Below are 17833 nucleotides of genomic sequence, written 5' to 3' on the forward strand. Positions count from 1 at the left end.
GGGTTAATCAAATCAGTAAGAGACAAGGGGTTAGCAAGAGAAGTAACAGACCAATGGGATAAGAGATGAGAAAAATGGGTTATGAACAGAGGGGTTAAAAAGACAAAGATTAATAAAAAGACAAAAGGTATTAAGAGGTATAACAGTGTAGATAGTTCCAGAAGAGCAGTGCTGGGACCCCGATGTAACCAAGAACCAATGGGGGCAGCAGAGGAACATTTTTACTACTTTGGCAATGTGCTTGTGATGTGATGTGAATTTACAGATTCCATCCTCTGAGAACAGAAGGATCTTTCTTGCACTTAATACTGAAGCAGGTAATTTTCCTTGAAAGGTGATAAAAAAAGCGAAGATTGAACCATGCAGTAAGATCATGTCAGAACCCAGATAAACATTCACTAATCAGTTATAAATAACTTATAGAAGTTAAAGAATGCAGAACCCTTTCATTTCTTGCATAACACACGTCTGTATGATTCACGTCTCGGAAGTTTATTCAAATTCGTAAGAGGTTTTTTGAAACTAGTAATGGTGTTGGATAGAGCAAAATTAAAAGTTTGTTTTTAAAGTATGCTTTATTAATAATCATGAAGCATTGGCATTGTTGAAGGCCAATTTGGGAACTTAAAGATCTACTTTACACTACTTAGTAGAACTTATCCATCCTGTAAATGATGAGTAGAACTTTATCTATCCTTTATATTCATTTAAATTTCTGTATGTTGGACAGACTAACACTTGTTGTACACTGAATTTTTAACAAATACTGTATTGTAGGTTTTATCTTCAGATGATGGCTTCAGAAATGAAGTTTAATTATTTTTAATCTCTGTAGTTAATATTTTACATGCCTTGGTTGATAAACAGAAACATTTAGTATACTGTAATTACAATCCTAAGCTTTCAGGAAACACTTTGCATTCAGAGCAGGCCTAGAGCTGTATTGTACGTGTATACCTTTAAACCCTCAAAAGATGTGAAAAGTGCTTCTTGAAACCTAAGGAATGTGATTGTTAATGTATTCTAAAAATTTTGGGGGTTCTTTAGACATTTAAGTTGTACTTTTTAAAAATAGTGAGGTCAGTGCACTGTATTTTCATACTTTTTTGCAGTTGTTTTGTGCAGTATCTTTGTATGTGCTAGACAGATAACAAAATATTGGTTTCAGGAATAAGGAACAACTTACAATTATTGGTTTCAGGAATAAGGGACAACATACAATTATGAAACTAAGAATAATTCAGACTTGCTCACTGTTAGTTGCTAAAGACCACAGTATATGAAAATTGCCAATGAGTTTAAGGTGATAATGGACAAGACTAAATCTTAAAAAGCACAAGGCAAATGTAAATTTAAGTAAAACCCAGTAGTCAAAGGATTAAAAAAGAAAAAAGTGAATCACATGTAGACCAAGGCATATAGTTTGGTGGTGGGCAAGCATGTACTACATGTGGCAAACATAATTTCTGTAAATGTAACAATGGTAGCTTTGTGTCAATATGATTTAAAATTATTTGTTAAAAATTTATCATTTTTATTGGTTTAATTTATGCCACAAATTTTCTTTTTCAGATACTGAGACCAGACACTGGACTTCAGGAACAGCCCAGACTACCACAAACACTTGGAGATCACTTTACACAAGATACACTATGGAGGTTGTGCGGGCATGGTTTGGTCGTGCCGGTGTAGGAGCCTGGCGGTCACGGAAGCAGGTGGTGTGGGCAGCCTGTGTTTTAGTCACTGTAGGGGTGGTTTATTTACAGTATGCACCTGGTGAGCCAGTAGATCACCCAAATGCACCTAGACACCGTGCATTGAACACTTTATATTCATCTCATGAAAGGGATAGCCAGAGTCCATCACGTGACACTGGTATACATATACAGCATGTGAAGTTTGTAACAGGAGAAGATGTTAGACATCCAGGTGCTTGGCCTAATCATATTGATGGGCAAGAGACACAGAATGGCATACAAAAGGAATGGCATCAAAATGAAAATGTTATAAAGTATGAAACTCTTCCTCCTGATCCAAATGCTCTGCAACATCGCCGTGCTGTTGAAGTTCTGCAGCAACGTGTTGCTGAACGCAAGGCACAAGAACAGCAGCAGCATCATGAGATTCATGAACCTGCTGGTGCTGTAGTAATACCTCAGCAAGATCTTGGGGCACCTGGAGGATGGGGTGGAGTACAGTACAGGTACAACCCATATGGAGAACCAGTTTATGGTCGCACAGATAGACCTAACTACATACCCACTCATCGATTAGTTCATTTTGACTTAAAAGGTGCCCCTCCTAAAATGTCTGCCCTTTTGCAGTTACTGCCATGGCTAGCAGCACAAGGTGCCACTGCTGTCTTACTGGAATATGAAGACATGTTTCCTTTTAAAGGTCGTTTGGCACCTCTTGCAGCAAAGAACCACTATTCCAGGAAACAAATAACAAACTTGGTAACTGCTTGCAGAAATAATGGTCTAGAAGTAATCCCCCTGGTTCAAACTTTTGGCCATTTGGAATTTGCCCTGAAGCATGAGAGGTTTTCACATTTACGTGAGGTACCAGAGTTTCCCCAGGCTCTATGCCCATCTCTAAATGAGTCACTGTGGCTTGTTAACTCTATCATCGATCAAGTGATGGCATTACACCCAGGAGTCCGCTACTTGCACATTGGATGTGATGAAGTTTATCACATGGGTGAATGTGAGAAGTGCCGTCTTATCCTGAGGGAGACACTATTCTTGCATCATGTAGAAGTGGTAGCACGGTATGTGCGCAGAAAATATAATGCAATACCTCTTGTTTGGGATGATATGTTGCGTCACATATCAGAAACTGCAATGCAAGAAGCCCATATGGGGGAGCTTGTTGAACCTATGGTGTGGGTATATGCTGAAGATGTTTACAGGTTTGTACAACCATCTGTTTGGACTAAATATGGCCAAATATTTTCACAAATTTGGGCAGCTTCTGCATTCAAAGGTGCATTTGGTGAACAGCTTACAGTACCAAACGTTAGAAGACATTTAGACAATAATCTTAATTGGTTAGATGTAATGGCCAGTGAAGCAGTCAAGTTTACAGGTGGATTCAGAGGTATTGTTTTAACAGGATGGCAGCGATATGATCATTTTGCAGTTTTATGCGAGCTCCTGCCTGCAGCACTCCCATCACTTGCTGTTAATCTCATTGCAACTTCTCATGGTTATTTTAATTCATCGCTTCAAGGGCAGTTATATCAAGCTCTAAATTGCATGCAGACACCAAAATATCAGACATGGATTAATTTAGATACTGATCCGTATTTATGGGATAAATTTTCTTGGTGCTTCTTCCCAGGTGCCCAAGTATTTAAAGTAACTGCTAGGCTTGATGCAACCAAGAGAGATGTAGATTCCTACATTGAACGTGTAACAAGAAGTCGTGGATGGATCACAGATTACAATCGTCGACATAATTATTCTTCACCAATGCGCGTAGATGAAGACCTGGAAGAGCTACCAACACGCCTACATTCTGTTACATTGCTTCTAAAAACTGCTAGAGAAGCACTGAGTGAATGGTTTGATGATTGGACTGTAGGTGAGTGGCTAGAACAACATGTGTGGCCATTACTAAAGAACCTAAATACAATTCAGCGAGAGTCAGAGAGCATGAAGGCTGTGAGGTACTGGCCAGCACGGCCTTTACCACTGTTACCAGAGCTTGCTTCATATGGAGTCTCACAGCCAACCCCTAGTAGTTTAAGAAGTACAGGAGATGAAGACACTGGAGGTGGTGGAACTTAACGAGGGTTTATTGTATTATAGAGTTCTGAATTGGCTTAGGCAGACCCTTTACCCTTCATACTGAAGGATGCTGGTCTTCCTGTGCATGGTGAAAGACATGCAGATTGTGAAAAAGTAAAAGTATTTATTATGAGTCTCAGGTGAGAATCATCTGAATATTTTATATGAAAAATGCCCTAAGTATTGAATATGTGTGTTTGTAGTGACCTTTATTGTATACAGTGCAGTATTGTAGATGTGACATGAGGATGTGAAACTGCTGCCACCCTAACAATATGAATGCAACATTATGAATTCTTTCAGTTTTAACACCTTTTGAACTTCCTGTCATCTTAGTCTTGCACTGAAGATTTAAACTACAGTACAGCATAATTTAGTAAGAATAATTAAAGTTCCTATTGTAAGTCAATATTTATGCTTTAATGTTTGAAGTTTATACACATGCATTCAATTTTCTTCCTTGTATGCATGAATGTATGTATGCCTTTTTAAGTACGTACGTATGTAATGTATGATGTATACTGTATATCTAAGTCACTCATTTGATGTTGTGAGGGTAGCAGCTTATTGATGATAATGAGCAATGTTAGGGATGTTTCCAGGATATAGACTTATAAGAAGTAATATTAACAGTTGAACAGTGAAATTAATGCAAGGTTGTATTGTTGTGGTGTGATAAAAGTTGAATCTTTCTAGACTTAATGTCAAGTGGAGTGCATTTCTTAAGAATGAAAAATGCTTAGAATCTGCAGTTAAGGTAAAATTTAATTTACAATATTATTTTTATTGCCATACTTAGAGCCTCCTTACTCTCATAATCCTCGTATGTAGAAGTCCTCTTATATTTTTTGCTTTATATATGTTTGATGAGCTGTTTATAGAACTTAAATATGACAAAATTTTTCTATTCTCAAACTACTGTACCTAGTATGATTTCTAACAAAGATTTCCCAAAATTGTGAGTACTTCACATTGCTTTTTTAGTAAATGAATAATGTATTTTTCAAGAAAATGACAAAAGTAAAATTTATATCAAAGTAATCATAAAGTTGGATCATTCAGTATACCCTAAATATTTTTATATAATGTTTGCAACAATTTTATATATTACTGCACCAAGCAAATGCCTTAGTCCTGGATGCATCTCTAATGTAGCACTAGCTCAAAAATGGCAATCATTGAAAACTTACCAGTAAAAATATCTATCAGAAGTCATTCCCACTGATTTTCCCAGTTGACCAAAGTGTATAGCAATAGTGCAGACTTTCCATCATGTTTCCAACCTGTGTAGATGAGTTTAATGTTTTGGTTTGTTTGTAAATGTATATAGTTGATGGGATTCATTTGAAGTCTGTGACATAATTATTATAATTATCCTGCAGCAGGATGCCATATTGTTGTGTGTGTGTGTGAATGTGCTGTTCCCCAGTTGTTTGGGTTCGCACATTCATGGGGATGTGTCATTGCAGGATTCACTAGATTATCTAGTTTGGTCCTGTTAATCTCTAACTTGATGTTAATTGTTTTCCAGCATTAGTAGGATTTTCCAAATTCTACAGCTTGGAAGGAAAGAGGATTCAGAAACCTGCTTCATGCTATCTGATTGCTAGGGCATTCCTGTCAAATGGCTCTTGGATGTTGACATTTAAAAAAATTTTATTTTGCTGTGGATGTAGTTTTATTTATAGAATGTTAACAGCACTGAAGTGTGTGGAAATGTTAATTTCATTAATGTCAGTATTTTTATTTTATTTACACAGTATTTCAAAGCACAGCAGTAATGTATTGGTCATGGTTTCTTTTTTTCCCTGACATAACTTTGTTATTTTCAAAACAGGTAATGCGAAGTTCAAAATTCCCTGTAACTTCAGCTATGTTATTTGTCTGTTCAGTATGAATGCTGTTTTCTTTTGTCTTTGAGGTTTTATTTAACAGGAAGAGCCCTGAAAGCAAGTTTGTGACCCAGGCCTTTTCCTCAGATATGATATTTGTGAAATGGGAAGTTCTCTTTTTACATCATGTATATAGAATTCATATATTGTAATAGTTTATCAGTATGTGCCTAGTTGTTTCCCTGAAGTAGGTTGTTCCTACTACATATCCCAGTTTTATAAATATTGTTTTTCCAAACTCATCAGGGCAGTGAACTTTTGGCCGAAGGTGAATTGGACACTTGTTTATATGAGTTGAGAAATCTTTGAGCTTAGACTTCAGCCCTATTACAAGTACAGTACTGAATTTGTTGTGAATGACTTGTGTGATCCTATGGCATAATGATGCTAACTAACAGTGAAGTAACTGTACTGAAGGTTTAAAAATCGCAGTTACCCTACTCCTGTGTGACATTTTGATTTACATAATTTTTCTCAATATTTTGCACGAGTTGCAGGTGGAAGGGATTACAGTAGTTTGTTGTGATGAGAAGTTTCCATTCATCTGTATTGATTGGTTTACTTGACTTGTGCACAGAATTGAATTTTCTGGTAGCCCAAATGCTCTGAAATATTTTAAAAAGATAAATGCATCAAAGCTTCACATACATATTATTGGTTGTTTTATCACGCACTTGTCATCTAGATTGGATGCTGCTGCTGCTGCAGTATCCTAATTGGACTTTGACATAATCAACATATTTTAAAAGTTACTGCCTCTCTAAGTGAAGCAGTGTAACTTGAATTAATCAAAGCATTGTATATAATTACTGTAAAAAAATGAAGGTACATTTAAAAAGCAAATAGTATATGGAGGAATAAAGAGGAGCTTGAATACAGTTGTACATATTTTCAAATTGGATTTTAACTGATGTTCACTACAACAATTTTTATCATTAAAACAAAGCAAGAATTTAATTTTGAGAATGCTTTTTTATTTCCCCAAATTCACCATAAATATCTTGAATTAACATAATTGGTATAAATGAAAGAACTTAGTTTGCTAGACAAATAAGCCATGCTAGTCATATTCATCTTTTTTTTTTGGTCGAGTTCATATACCTACTAACAGTCAAAAGTGACTGAAAATGTCGTGTGTTCACTAAATATAGTATGGGAAGTAGCACAGTGGTGTTTGCATTAGCATATTTCAACAATGCAGTGCATTATAGTGCAGTTATGTAATCTAAAAGAAATTTTTGAATTTTCAAAAAACTTTTGATACATGTCATGTGATCATGAATCTTTGACCTTATTGAAACTGGGTTTATGGAAGTGTCCTGTGAAGGAGAGCAAAATTTATGAACTTAGTTTTCTGCTAATTTTGTTTACAGATTTAATGCAATTGCTATTAACATTTGTTGAAAGGAGGCTAGGGTAAATTTCCTTGAAATATTCTCAAGGTAAATCATGATGTGGTAGAAAAGGATAGTATTAGTTTTAACACTAATGAGTAGGATTTTCATAGTTTTATTTACATATTGTACAGAGTATGATTGTCAGTTTTTATTTCTTGTCACATTGTAGTTGCATTTTGTAAGTTTGAGCCACTTTTTTCCCTAGTAAAGTTGTTTGGCACTGTGATATTACCTTTTATTTTTCGTGTGTTATTTAATTTAAGCTTTATAGATGTCAGCCAGAGCAAGATTTAGAAGAACATGGGAAAGATGACACAAAGCAGATTTCCTTTTTAATTTCACTACAGTTCTACCAAAGTCAGTATAATGAATTTAAAGGCTGTATTGGAACCTATTGTTTAGAAACTATTCTCCAGAAACTTTTTCAATATATAACTGTCTCACTATTATACCAACTATACAAGTCCTCATCTTGTCTTATTTTGCTTTGTTTTAGGAGAGCTGCAGCTATTTATATTTGTGTAATAACCAAACTATTTAAAAACTAAACTGCTAACCATGTTTGCTTGCACATTTGCGCTAACTCTAACTTGCCTGTTTGCCAAATCGGAACATATATTTTTGTATTATTTATATTTTCATATGTGGCATGAATGCATTTTGATTTGTCTGATTTCAGGATAATTATTTTTTGTTTCATGATCTGTACAGCCTTCCTCACTGTAAATAAAGTAAATACAGTATGTTAGTGAGTTTAATTTTCTTTCAGATTTTATATCTACAACTTTTACACAAGGAGAAAATTGTAATAAGAATGAAATTTCCTCATTAAACAGATGGTAACTTCTTATAAACCATGTTTAACTGAGCAGAATTGAAACACTTAAACCCCTTGAGGGTTTGTCTTATTAAAGTTTACAATTTGATAATTGGAGAAACTAAGGGATCTGACAACTTTAATTATTAAATTTCTTAACAAATCCATATTTATTAACTGAACTTTTACATATAAGATTTGTAACTAATAATGTTGCCTGCAATCTCTGCATAAGTAGACTGAGTCATGTGAGCTGTAACTAATAATGTTACCTGCATTCTCTGCATAAGTAGACTGAGTCATGTGAGCTATTTTATCCATGGATAAATACTGCACAATATGGCAAGCAAGTCAAATCATATATATTTGAAACAAGCTCAAGATGATACTGTTAAAGGATTCTTAATAATGAAAGCCAAAGATTAACATTATAAAAATTTACATGGTTAGAAATACCTGTAAAAGTTGTCAATTCCAGACCTCTCAAGATGACATGTTCCCTGCATGTAATATAGTGTGAGTGTCTGACAGAAAAAGATTACTTGAAATTATTGGAACAGTGGTCAAAACAGCCCCTGAAGAGACATCAAAGCAACCTCACAGCAGAGAAAAAAACAATTAGTGAATCCTGTGAAGAAAAAAAAATACCAGCAACTGCTCAAATTTGATAGAAATGTCCAAAACAGATGGCTAATGCCTATATAAGGTATGATTAATGAGGATGAGAATTTACAAATCAAAATTAACATAGTACTAAAAGGAGGAAAATAAATTTAGTATTGTTTAACAATTTCTAAAGGAAAATTTTACCCTAGTTGATTAAAATGTTCTTGTAAAGGCCGGGACCTGACCTAGTAGTGGTTTACTGTATGGCCTTCCTTGAGCTCATCTTTGCCACATCATGAGTTTTTTATCACTACTTCTAACAATTGTATTCAAAGGAATAGTAAAAGCAAATGGGGGTTCAAGTTTAGTAAGGTCTTTCATCGCCATGCCTTTCACAACAGCAAGCTAATGAGATGAAGCAGTACATCACTAAAATGGTTTGTTTCACAAATATTTTGGAGTACACAATACAGTATAGCATTTACGTACAAGAATTTGCATTCTTCCTTGATATACAAACCACAATCTTTTATATAAAAGTGTTCCCAGTGCCAACTGGAACACATGTTGAAGTTGGTAACAGGGTAGCTGAATGAATGAATCTTGAAATTTACACCATACAGCCAAGCACTGAAGTGCTTTTAGCTATTGTGTAAGACAATGAAATGAGATGGTTTGACAGCAAGACAGAGACATCCAGAGAATAAATGACATTAAGTATAATGATCTAAAGGTGAAACTGGGAAAGACCCACAGTTACACACAAAATAAGTTGGACAGCAAGATGGAGGAGGAGAAGCAGGAATTGTAGAACGTAAAATGCTAGAATGAGTGTAGCTATGGGCTGAAAAGATGTTGCAAACACCCTTTAATAATAGCTTCAAGGTTCTCTGATTATGCTACCTCCTTGCAGAAAACAGTAGTTGCTGTAATTGGTGGTGGTAGGTAGGTAAGAGCTGGGGTACTGTTTACCTGCCACTTGGAAACCAGTACTTTTCTCTTGAAAAAAAGATTATGCAGGTTGAGGTGGCATTCTGATTACTTTTTGTGTAGCTAGAAAAAGTGCAAATTATCTTACAAATCTGCTGCTTATTCAACTGTTTTATTTAAGAAACTTATTCCACAGGAAGTAGGATTTCATGGAACAAACTAGCAGTGTTCCGTTCCTATCACCACCCAAAAACGTCATTTTTCTGAAGCATAGACTATATGGGCCTGTGCACGGAAAGCTGATCTGTAAACTTACTCTGGGAATAATCAAAAGGATTCTGTCCTCCCAACTGTATGGAAGGTCCAGGTTAGTAGGCAGCGATACTATCACAATTAGACCCAGATAACAATGCACTACACCTGTCTCTCCCCCACCCCCCTTTGTTGATGAAAGGGAGGGGGTGTCATATTTATGAAGCCAAAGCCCTAGATAGGATACTTTAATACATAACTCGCCTGCATCATGGCTTGTTCCAGCTTTTTCTTGGCCTGACTGCTGTCTCAAAAAGAAAATGAGGGTGCGAGGCATTAGCCTTTTGTCCTTTAATCCCCAGCCTTGTGTCACCCTTGTACATTGGGCAAGACACTTTGCTATCCAGATGGAGTTTGGGTAGTTACACACATCACTGAGCAGACACTACAGGTCTGAAGGAGGTACCCAATGACTAGTGAGCAATGTCTTCAAGATAAAAGGTGATGGTGGTCTGCCGACACCAGACCCCAATCCTCGATACCTGTGAAACCAAATGGTTCCTCCTTAACACCTTGGACAAAGAATGCCCAACTTTGATGTGGATCAAAGTAGAGCAATAGCCTTTCACAATAAGGACTGAGAAGAATGTGTCTCAGCAAAAAGGTGGCCAGTGAGGGCCATGGTCAGCTGAAGACAAGGCACTTCCCAATTCACGGCTGTTGAGAAGAGTTAAATCGTAAGGTACATTTCCTATGCAGTCCTCTGAGAAAAGCCTTTCTCTTGCAAAACAGGTTCACAGACAGATATTACCTCAGCATACTCGCCACATGCAGACGATCGAGGTACCACCTAGCTTGTGGCAAACAAGGAGCCAACTAGGTCCTCCTGAGTCACAATGAACTTTTTGTTTAGCTGCATGGGAAACAGGTCAATTATCAGTGCTCCTACAGCTTGAACATGTTTCTGCCAGGCAAAGACAAAGACTCTGTCACTACCACTTGTCCCTGCAGATTGAGCTCATCTCCCATAACATTCCCCCTACCTGAAATGCAACTGGCTGAAAGCTCTAAAACTTGGCAAACTACCCACTCATACACCTGCCTTGCCAGCATGCAAAGGGTAAGGAGACCATCCCTACCTTGTTCCTTGATGTACACAGATCTATTATCAATCATTAACATTAAGGGGTAGTCCATAAACCAATTCTGGAAATCAGTGCAGGGATAGCAGCGCTGCATGCATTTCTAAAATGCCCAATCTATCCTCCCTCCTCAGATTGTCTGGGAATAGAAGCATCTCCTGCAAGTTAAGTGAAACCCCTACAAGGAGGTTCATCTTATTTAGCTGCTGGTTTAGGTCACCACTAACTTTCTAGCTGAGAGGCACAGGATGAGAGGGAGGGTGCTTGAGGCTGACCTGTGTTACTTCAGACACAGCTGAAGTGCACACTGATGGAGGTGACCATGAGGCAAAAGCTTCTCTATACACAACAGGTGACTGAAGCCAACCTGCCATAGCTAAGCTGCTTGTTCCTGCTAAGACAAGAACTGCATTGCTACCTTACTGAGCTTGCTGACAAAAGAGTTCCACAGAAAGACTCTAGATTCTGCCATATCCATCAACATGCCCAAATAGAAATTGCAAGGTTACGATCTCCATCCCAGAGCACCTATGCCTCTGAGAACACAAAGATCACCAACTTTCAGGATAGTGCAGGAAACATATCCCATGCAAATGGGCCTAAGCTAAATAATCCAAAGTGAATGCTCAAGTAAACCCAAGGGGCTAGCATACTGGAGCATTTAAATCATCTCCCACTGAGGGCATGCTTGTAGATTGCTGGTTCGGAGCTGGTATAGATGCCCGAGGCTCTTTAAGTCTTTAACCAGCATTTGTATTGCAAATGAAAGGCAATAGGAGGAATTTTATGGAAATCATCCCAAGCAACCCAAACCTTTTGCTTTTAGAGTAAAATGTATAACTGAGCAATTAAACATGTCAAGGATGGAGATTTTACCACCAAGGTATTCAGTTAGCCTTCCCTGGAGCCTTCCAAAGGTAAAATTTTGTGGGTTTTCATTTTACCAAGGCAGAAATGTCCAGTGAAGTAACATGGTCAATTATTTTTAGATCATTCCTCACAACATGCAATTTTCATAGATGGCTCAAAGTCAGATGACGACGTTGGCTTTGAAGTGGCCTTCCCTGATCTAGAAAGAAGCAAGGGATTATCATCTGTTGCATCTATTTTTATAGCAGAGCTGCAAGAAATTCTAAAGGCCTTAGAGGAAATTTTAACTCAAAAATGGAAATAGTTTTACTATATATTGTGACTCGAGAAGTGTTCCTCAGTCATTGGAATCTTCTATATATTGTGACTCAAGAAGTGTTCCTCAACTGTTGGAATCTTTTAGCTCTTTATCCATCTGATTTTAGAGATACTGGAATGGCTGCTTTTAGTTAAAAGAAGAGGTAAAGAAATAAATTTTTGCTTAGTGCCTTTCTGTGTTGGGGTGGTTGGGAACAGTTTTGCAGGCTTAGGACTGGACATACAAGACTCACTCATGGGTTCTTGATGTTCGGCGAAAATCCTCTATTCTGCGATGAATGTACTGTGCCCTTGACTGTCAGACATTTGCTGGTCGAATGTCCCAGTCTTGGGAATCTATGACAAAGGTTCTTCTCTTGGGGACATAACAGAGAGGGATACTTCATCTTTGCAACAATTCTTGAGGACTGTAATTTAGAGCAACTAGTGTTTATCTCGGTTAGGGAGGGGGGCCTCCTCAACAAAATTTAATCATACACAGCATGTGTATATGTATGTATATTATATATTTTTAGATATTTCTTACATGAGACTCCTTTTAAGCTTCATCTTCTTAATTTCCTATTTAATTTTATTATGGCATCACTTACCAAAAGGTTGTGACGCCAGTTTTAATAGCCACAAATCAATCAACCAAGGGGCTGTCAATACTCCAAAGCACAGCCTTGAAGTGGCAGATAGTCCCTTTTCAAGACTAAGCAATGAACTTTGCTGGATGGGTATCAGAATATGAATCTTTCAAGTACACATAAAACATACAGAAACCCTCTAATAGAAGCCAAAACGGAGTGTATGGCTTCTATTTCGAATACTGCCTGACAAAAAAACCAATCCAAGATGGCTGACATCAAACTGCATCACCTAAAAAGGTGCATAAAGGTCATGTAAAAAATGATGTGTGAAAGGTGTCAGTATCTCTCTGACACAGCATTGCTGCTTCTGAATTATACTGCAGATTTTTCAAAAGTGCAATTGTTGGAGATTGTTATATCAAATGTTAAAGCAAATTTTTTATTACTGTACTAGTATATTGTAAATGACTGTCAGCAATTACTCTTATGAAGTAAACATCACACAGATGAAAAATCTTATACACAGGAGAGAGTGTACCAAGTACTTTTAGAAGCATGTTAAGCTATATTTCAATGCTGCAACAAGCAAAGCTATTGAACAACCAAAACATATATAGTAAACCACACATGGGTTGGACTTCCTTAGTCTCAAACAAATGATCAATTATGTTTTGATGAGTTTGGGCCACCTAAGCCATTTAGTGCATGCGTATCTTACAAACCCAGGGTTATTTCATTGGCTCATAAATGAATAGCTTGGCTGTCTTCTACAGTAAAAACTTCCTTTGTGGAACTGACATGACAAAGAAAATCCAAAAATTTTCATGAAAACCAATATATTGTATTGTAATAAATTTAAACAATTTTATTACAAGATTAAACAAGTGTAATATGAATTGCTGAGAAGTAAAAAGAGAGTTTAAGGGATAAAAAGTTTTACATGAAATATAAAGAAAATCAGTGCAAAGAGGTGTACCCTACTTCATATTTTATTTGAAAAGAAAAATGTATCAAATATCTAAATTAGTACAATAAAGTATTCAAGAAACAAAATCTTTTCAGCAGCAACAATATTCAAGAAACAAAATCTTTTCAGCAGCAACAATCTAGTTTTGGAAATAAATTACGGACATTTTGTACGAATCTTCAATATTTATAAATTACCCAGCTATCATATTTTAAATAACTGCACTTCATTATATGGTTGTATTATCACTCATCAGCACTAGTGTGTTCATTATATGACCTCAGATGTTGCAGCTAGCTGCACTGCACACAATCTCATGATGTGTGACTGAAGGCTGTATTTTGTGTACTGTACACCTAAAGCAAAGAGAGCCGTTGGGTATGCACCCCACCTCTTCTCTGATGCATCTAAGAACGGAAGCACCTTTGTAGGTTGGAAATTCAAAGGAACTCCCACTAGGATGTTTCCTTTGTCCAGCCACCAAGCATGTTCCTTCCTCACTCCCTGGAGGGTCGTTTCAAGCCTTAGCAATGCTGCCTCAGTTACCACTGAAGACAGTATTTTGGTGGCAGTACCCATAGGGCATGAGCTTCTCCATGGACAACAGCCAACAGGGGCAACCTTCCCCGCAGAGATGGTTCCTCCTTTTGTGACAGGAACTACATTGTCACCTCCCTGAACTTGCTAACATGGGAGCCTTTGAAAAAACTTTTGAACAAAAAGTCAGACCTTTCACAATGCCTTTGTGCTTCTTTTCTCACCATTATAAATAACAACATGCAATCACAAACCCATAATTATTCTAGAAATACTCAAGTTCAACTGGTACCTAGCATGGAGTGAAGCGAGATGTCTACACCAGGTGATGGCTGAAGAAAAAGTGCTTGGTGATGGCAGGTAAGCGAGAGGTATTCCCCCACTCACCCCATATAACCATCAGTTGACTACCCTTGCTGATAAGTTCAACAACTGTCTCCAGCTTGCACTGAAGGATACTCCTACTCCTATGTAAAAGGCAATGGTGTGCTTATGAGTAGGAACATTGATTTTTTGCTACACAATTATGCTGAAAAATTTATTAGAACAGGAAATATGAATATCAGAGTACAAGGGAGTTAAAAATTAAAATAAGGCATGGATCACTAATTAGATAAGAGTAACTGGTACACTATAGAGTAAATTACACATTAAAAAGGATTATAGTAGTGCCAACAGACAGAGCAGCCTATCTTGAGGTAAAATCATAAAACACAAAGGAATAAATATCATAAATAAACAAAATTACTTAGCAAAAACATAATTGAGACAAAATAATGTACTTGTAAAAATATACTATTTTCTCAATCCTAATGTGATATATGAAATTATCATCATTGAGCAGTTTAAACAGACCACTGTGTTCAAATCCGCAACTTTTGTAGGGCTGGCAAAAAGGGATTGCCTCAAGTAAAAAAAAACTTAAGATAAAATAATCTGCAATTCTTTCTACATGTAATACAGCTGACCCCAGCCTATTTGCATTTCCAGATTCGTTAATTTTTCTAAGGAACATATATATACATTCGCGGAAATTTGCCTGTTTGCGGTATTTTTCATAAAGTAATATTCACAGATTACTGTATTTTCATGTCATTCTTGTAACTACATGCACTTTTTGTGATAAAACTAATAAAATATTCAGGTATGGGCATTTTTAGAGGGTTTTTTGGTGTTTTAAACTATCAAACTAGGCAGTTATAAGCATTTTTTGAGAGGTTTTGAGTATTCGTGCATTTTAGCTATTTGCGGGGGTTAGTGGTATGCATCCCCCACGAATACCGGGGGTCAACTGTAATAAGAGGGCTTTCTTGATGGCTCAGTGGTTAAAGGTCACTGTATATCATTGTTTTCCACCAGACAGCACTTCAAATCTTACAAGTGACAAAGCACTAAATCGGTTATAATTTCCCTTAAATGTAAGTTGTTCACAAGACATATTAAACTGGATTTTAAAATGACAATTGTGGCTTAGTATTTGTGAATATAAAAAATGTCATGGTGTATGTGAGAAATTCATAACTGGATAACTTTTTAAATGATGAAGACCCAGCAAAGATTTCCTGCATAGGAAATTGCGTTTCCCTTAAAATAGATTATTAAAAAATTAAAAACCAAGTGCGAACTATGACCAAAACAATTGATAATAAACTAGAATGAACAAAGACTGCTATAAAGCTGCATTAAGGCCCCAAACAACTTCACATGCTGCTGCCATACCCAAGACCAAATTCAAAGATTGGATCCAGCCCAGAGTGATCTAAATCCAGTCATAAGAAACAAAAGGGATAATTATGTTCAAATACAGAACATCAAATCAATTAATATTAATACAGTACTACATTGTTTATCCAAACCACTAAGATAAAATTCCTAACTCTCTTAGGGTTTGTCCAAAGGGCTGCTTTGAGCATATTAAATCTTGTCCAATATATTACAACCCCTTAATAATTTATTAAACTGGTAAACTGAAAATGCTGAGGACTGACAAAATTTCCTTTAGGGATTTGTATCTGATACCAGTACTCGATATACAGTACATAGGTGGAAACTGGACTCACGTAAAAATATATTTATTGCAATTAGTGTCCTTCACTGAGGGACTGGGTCATGTGGGTTATTCATTCAAAACCCTTGGGTCACATATATGACCAGTTTGAAGACCAAACACTATTACTTCTATGTGGCATTCTTTTTGCAATGAAAAACACCAGAAGATATTGGTTAGTTCAATGTTATATTATTTTTATATTCATTATTCCACAATGCTTGCTCATCACTGACAGCTTACATGTGCAAGGACTATACATATTTCAGCACTGAAACCAGCGTCATATAATTTGAGGAATGAAAACTCAATTTGTTGAACAAAGAAATTCTTATGACAATTTTGAAGGGCTTCTTAAGCCGTGATAGTCAATAAAAGTTAAAAACTTTTGTGGCACCATGTTTTTGAAATTCTTAACAGACAGGTGATGACCTGTAAGCTGATCATTATGTTCAAGGGTATATGCAGATTTTTTGGATAGTTGGTGCATGTGTGTACTTACATCATGTAATTCAAGGAGGAAGAATTTCTAGTGATAGGGGAAGTTTTACATTTACAGTACATTTATTAACTCAAATCTTGATAGCTATGGTTGAAAACAGAAGTGAATAAGTATCCATGAAAATCTCTCTGAAAAGTTCTATAGCTAGTCACTAGCCTGAATCTTGACTGCACTTTGTATGGCTATTTGAATGAAGGCTGAGATGGATCACCACTTCCAACTTGAACCTATTTATTCAAAGCATTTAGTGCATGCTTTCCAGCTGCAATATATATAACAAATTAACCCCATGAACTGTACACTGGCACACAGGTAACAGATTGTTTCCAATTTTTAGATCAATCTTAGTTCTATCTTTTGGTAATATTATAAAATGACTGCTTGTCTCTTTTGCAGAAAACTGACAGCCTACTTCAGACAGCATTATACAAATGTTTAGTGCATGCTCTCCAGCTGCAATGTATAAAACAAAATAAACCTATGAACTGTACATTGGCACAAAGGTATCAGATTGCTTCCAATTTTTAGATCTCAGTTCTTCTATCTTCTGGTATCACTATATAACAACTGCTTGTCTTTTTTGCAGAAAACTGACGGCCTATTTTAATAAGGCAAATTAATGAACATGCAAAATAAGTTCAATTACACTTGGAGACTGCTTTGTGATACAATCCAGCCTTGAAATTACAGAGTATTTAAATCATTTTTCAAAAAGAACACAAGCCTTTTCAGGGAGAGTTTTTAAAATCCTTTAAGAAATTGAGTCCTCAGCTGGAGAGGTTGAATCAGAGTTTGAAAGATATCTCCAAAATCCCTGCAAGTGAATTTGATTGGCTGGTTTATGAAATTTCAGGTGTTAAGCCAAGTATCGGGGAACTTGCAACCATTCAGTGCTTGAGACAGTGTAAAAAGGCAGTTAGGAGTGGTTGGACAGCAAGCGCCCCCAAATAAGATATATAAAAAATGGAACCGGGAGAGGCCACCCATCCCACAGTTGCACTATGAAACATGAACAAAAAAATTGAAGGAAGAAGGGAACACAGGAATTTAGCATTTTCTGGCTCCTCTTTATTCTCACCAAGTCCAGATAAGTGTAACCAAGAATTCTTTAAAACTTGGAAAAAGAGATCACCTAATTTTTCTTGAATTTTATTTGGCACTATTTACTATTATCAAAACCAATCTGTTGTGGT

General features: G+C 36.5%; 1 protein-coding gene and 1 long non-coding RNA gene across 13 annotated transcripts in view; one reads left to right on the plus strand and one right to left on the minus strand.

The window, feature by feature from the left end:
- The window catches only part of LOC136840129 (hexosaminidase D), a 586535-nt gene extending 578710 nt beyond the window's left edge, over positions 1–7825 (plus strand). For all 12 annotated transcript variants that reach the window (XM_067106532.1, XM_067106539.1, XM_067106531.1 and 9 more), the window contains one exon: positions 1573–7825. In XM_067106532.1, coding sequence (XP_066962633.1) covers positions 1573–3791 — 2219 coding nt within the window. In that variant the 3' untranslated portion in view covers positions 3792–7825. The remainder of the gene's footprint in view (positions 1–1572) is intronic.
- LOC136840132 (uncharacterized) lies at positions 7177–14377 on the minus strand. Its single transcript, XR_010853539.1, has 2 exons — positions 8354–14377; positions 7177–7800 (listed from the first exon to the last, which is right to left on the minus strand). It is a non-coding gene; the product is annotated as an uncharacterized lncRNA (long non-coding RNA).
- Positions 14378–17833: the final 3456 nt, after the last annotated feature.

Source organism: Macrobrachium rosenbergii, chromosome 7, assembly GCF_040412425.1.
Source record: "Macrobrachium rosenbergii isolate ZJJX-2024 chromosome 7, ASM4041242v1, whole genome shotgun sequence".
In the NCBI taxonomy this organism is placed as follows: Eukaryota; Metazoa; Arthropoda; class Malacostraca; order Decapoda; family Palaemonidae; genus Macrobrachium; species Macrobrachium rosenbergii.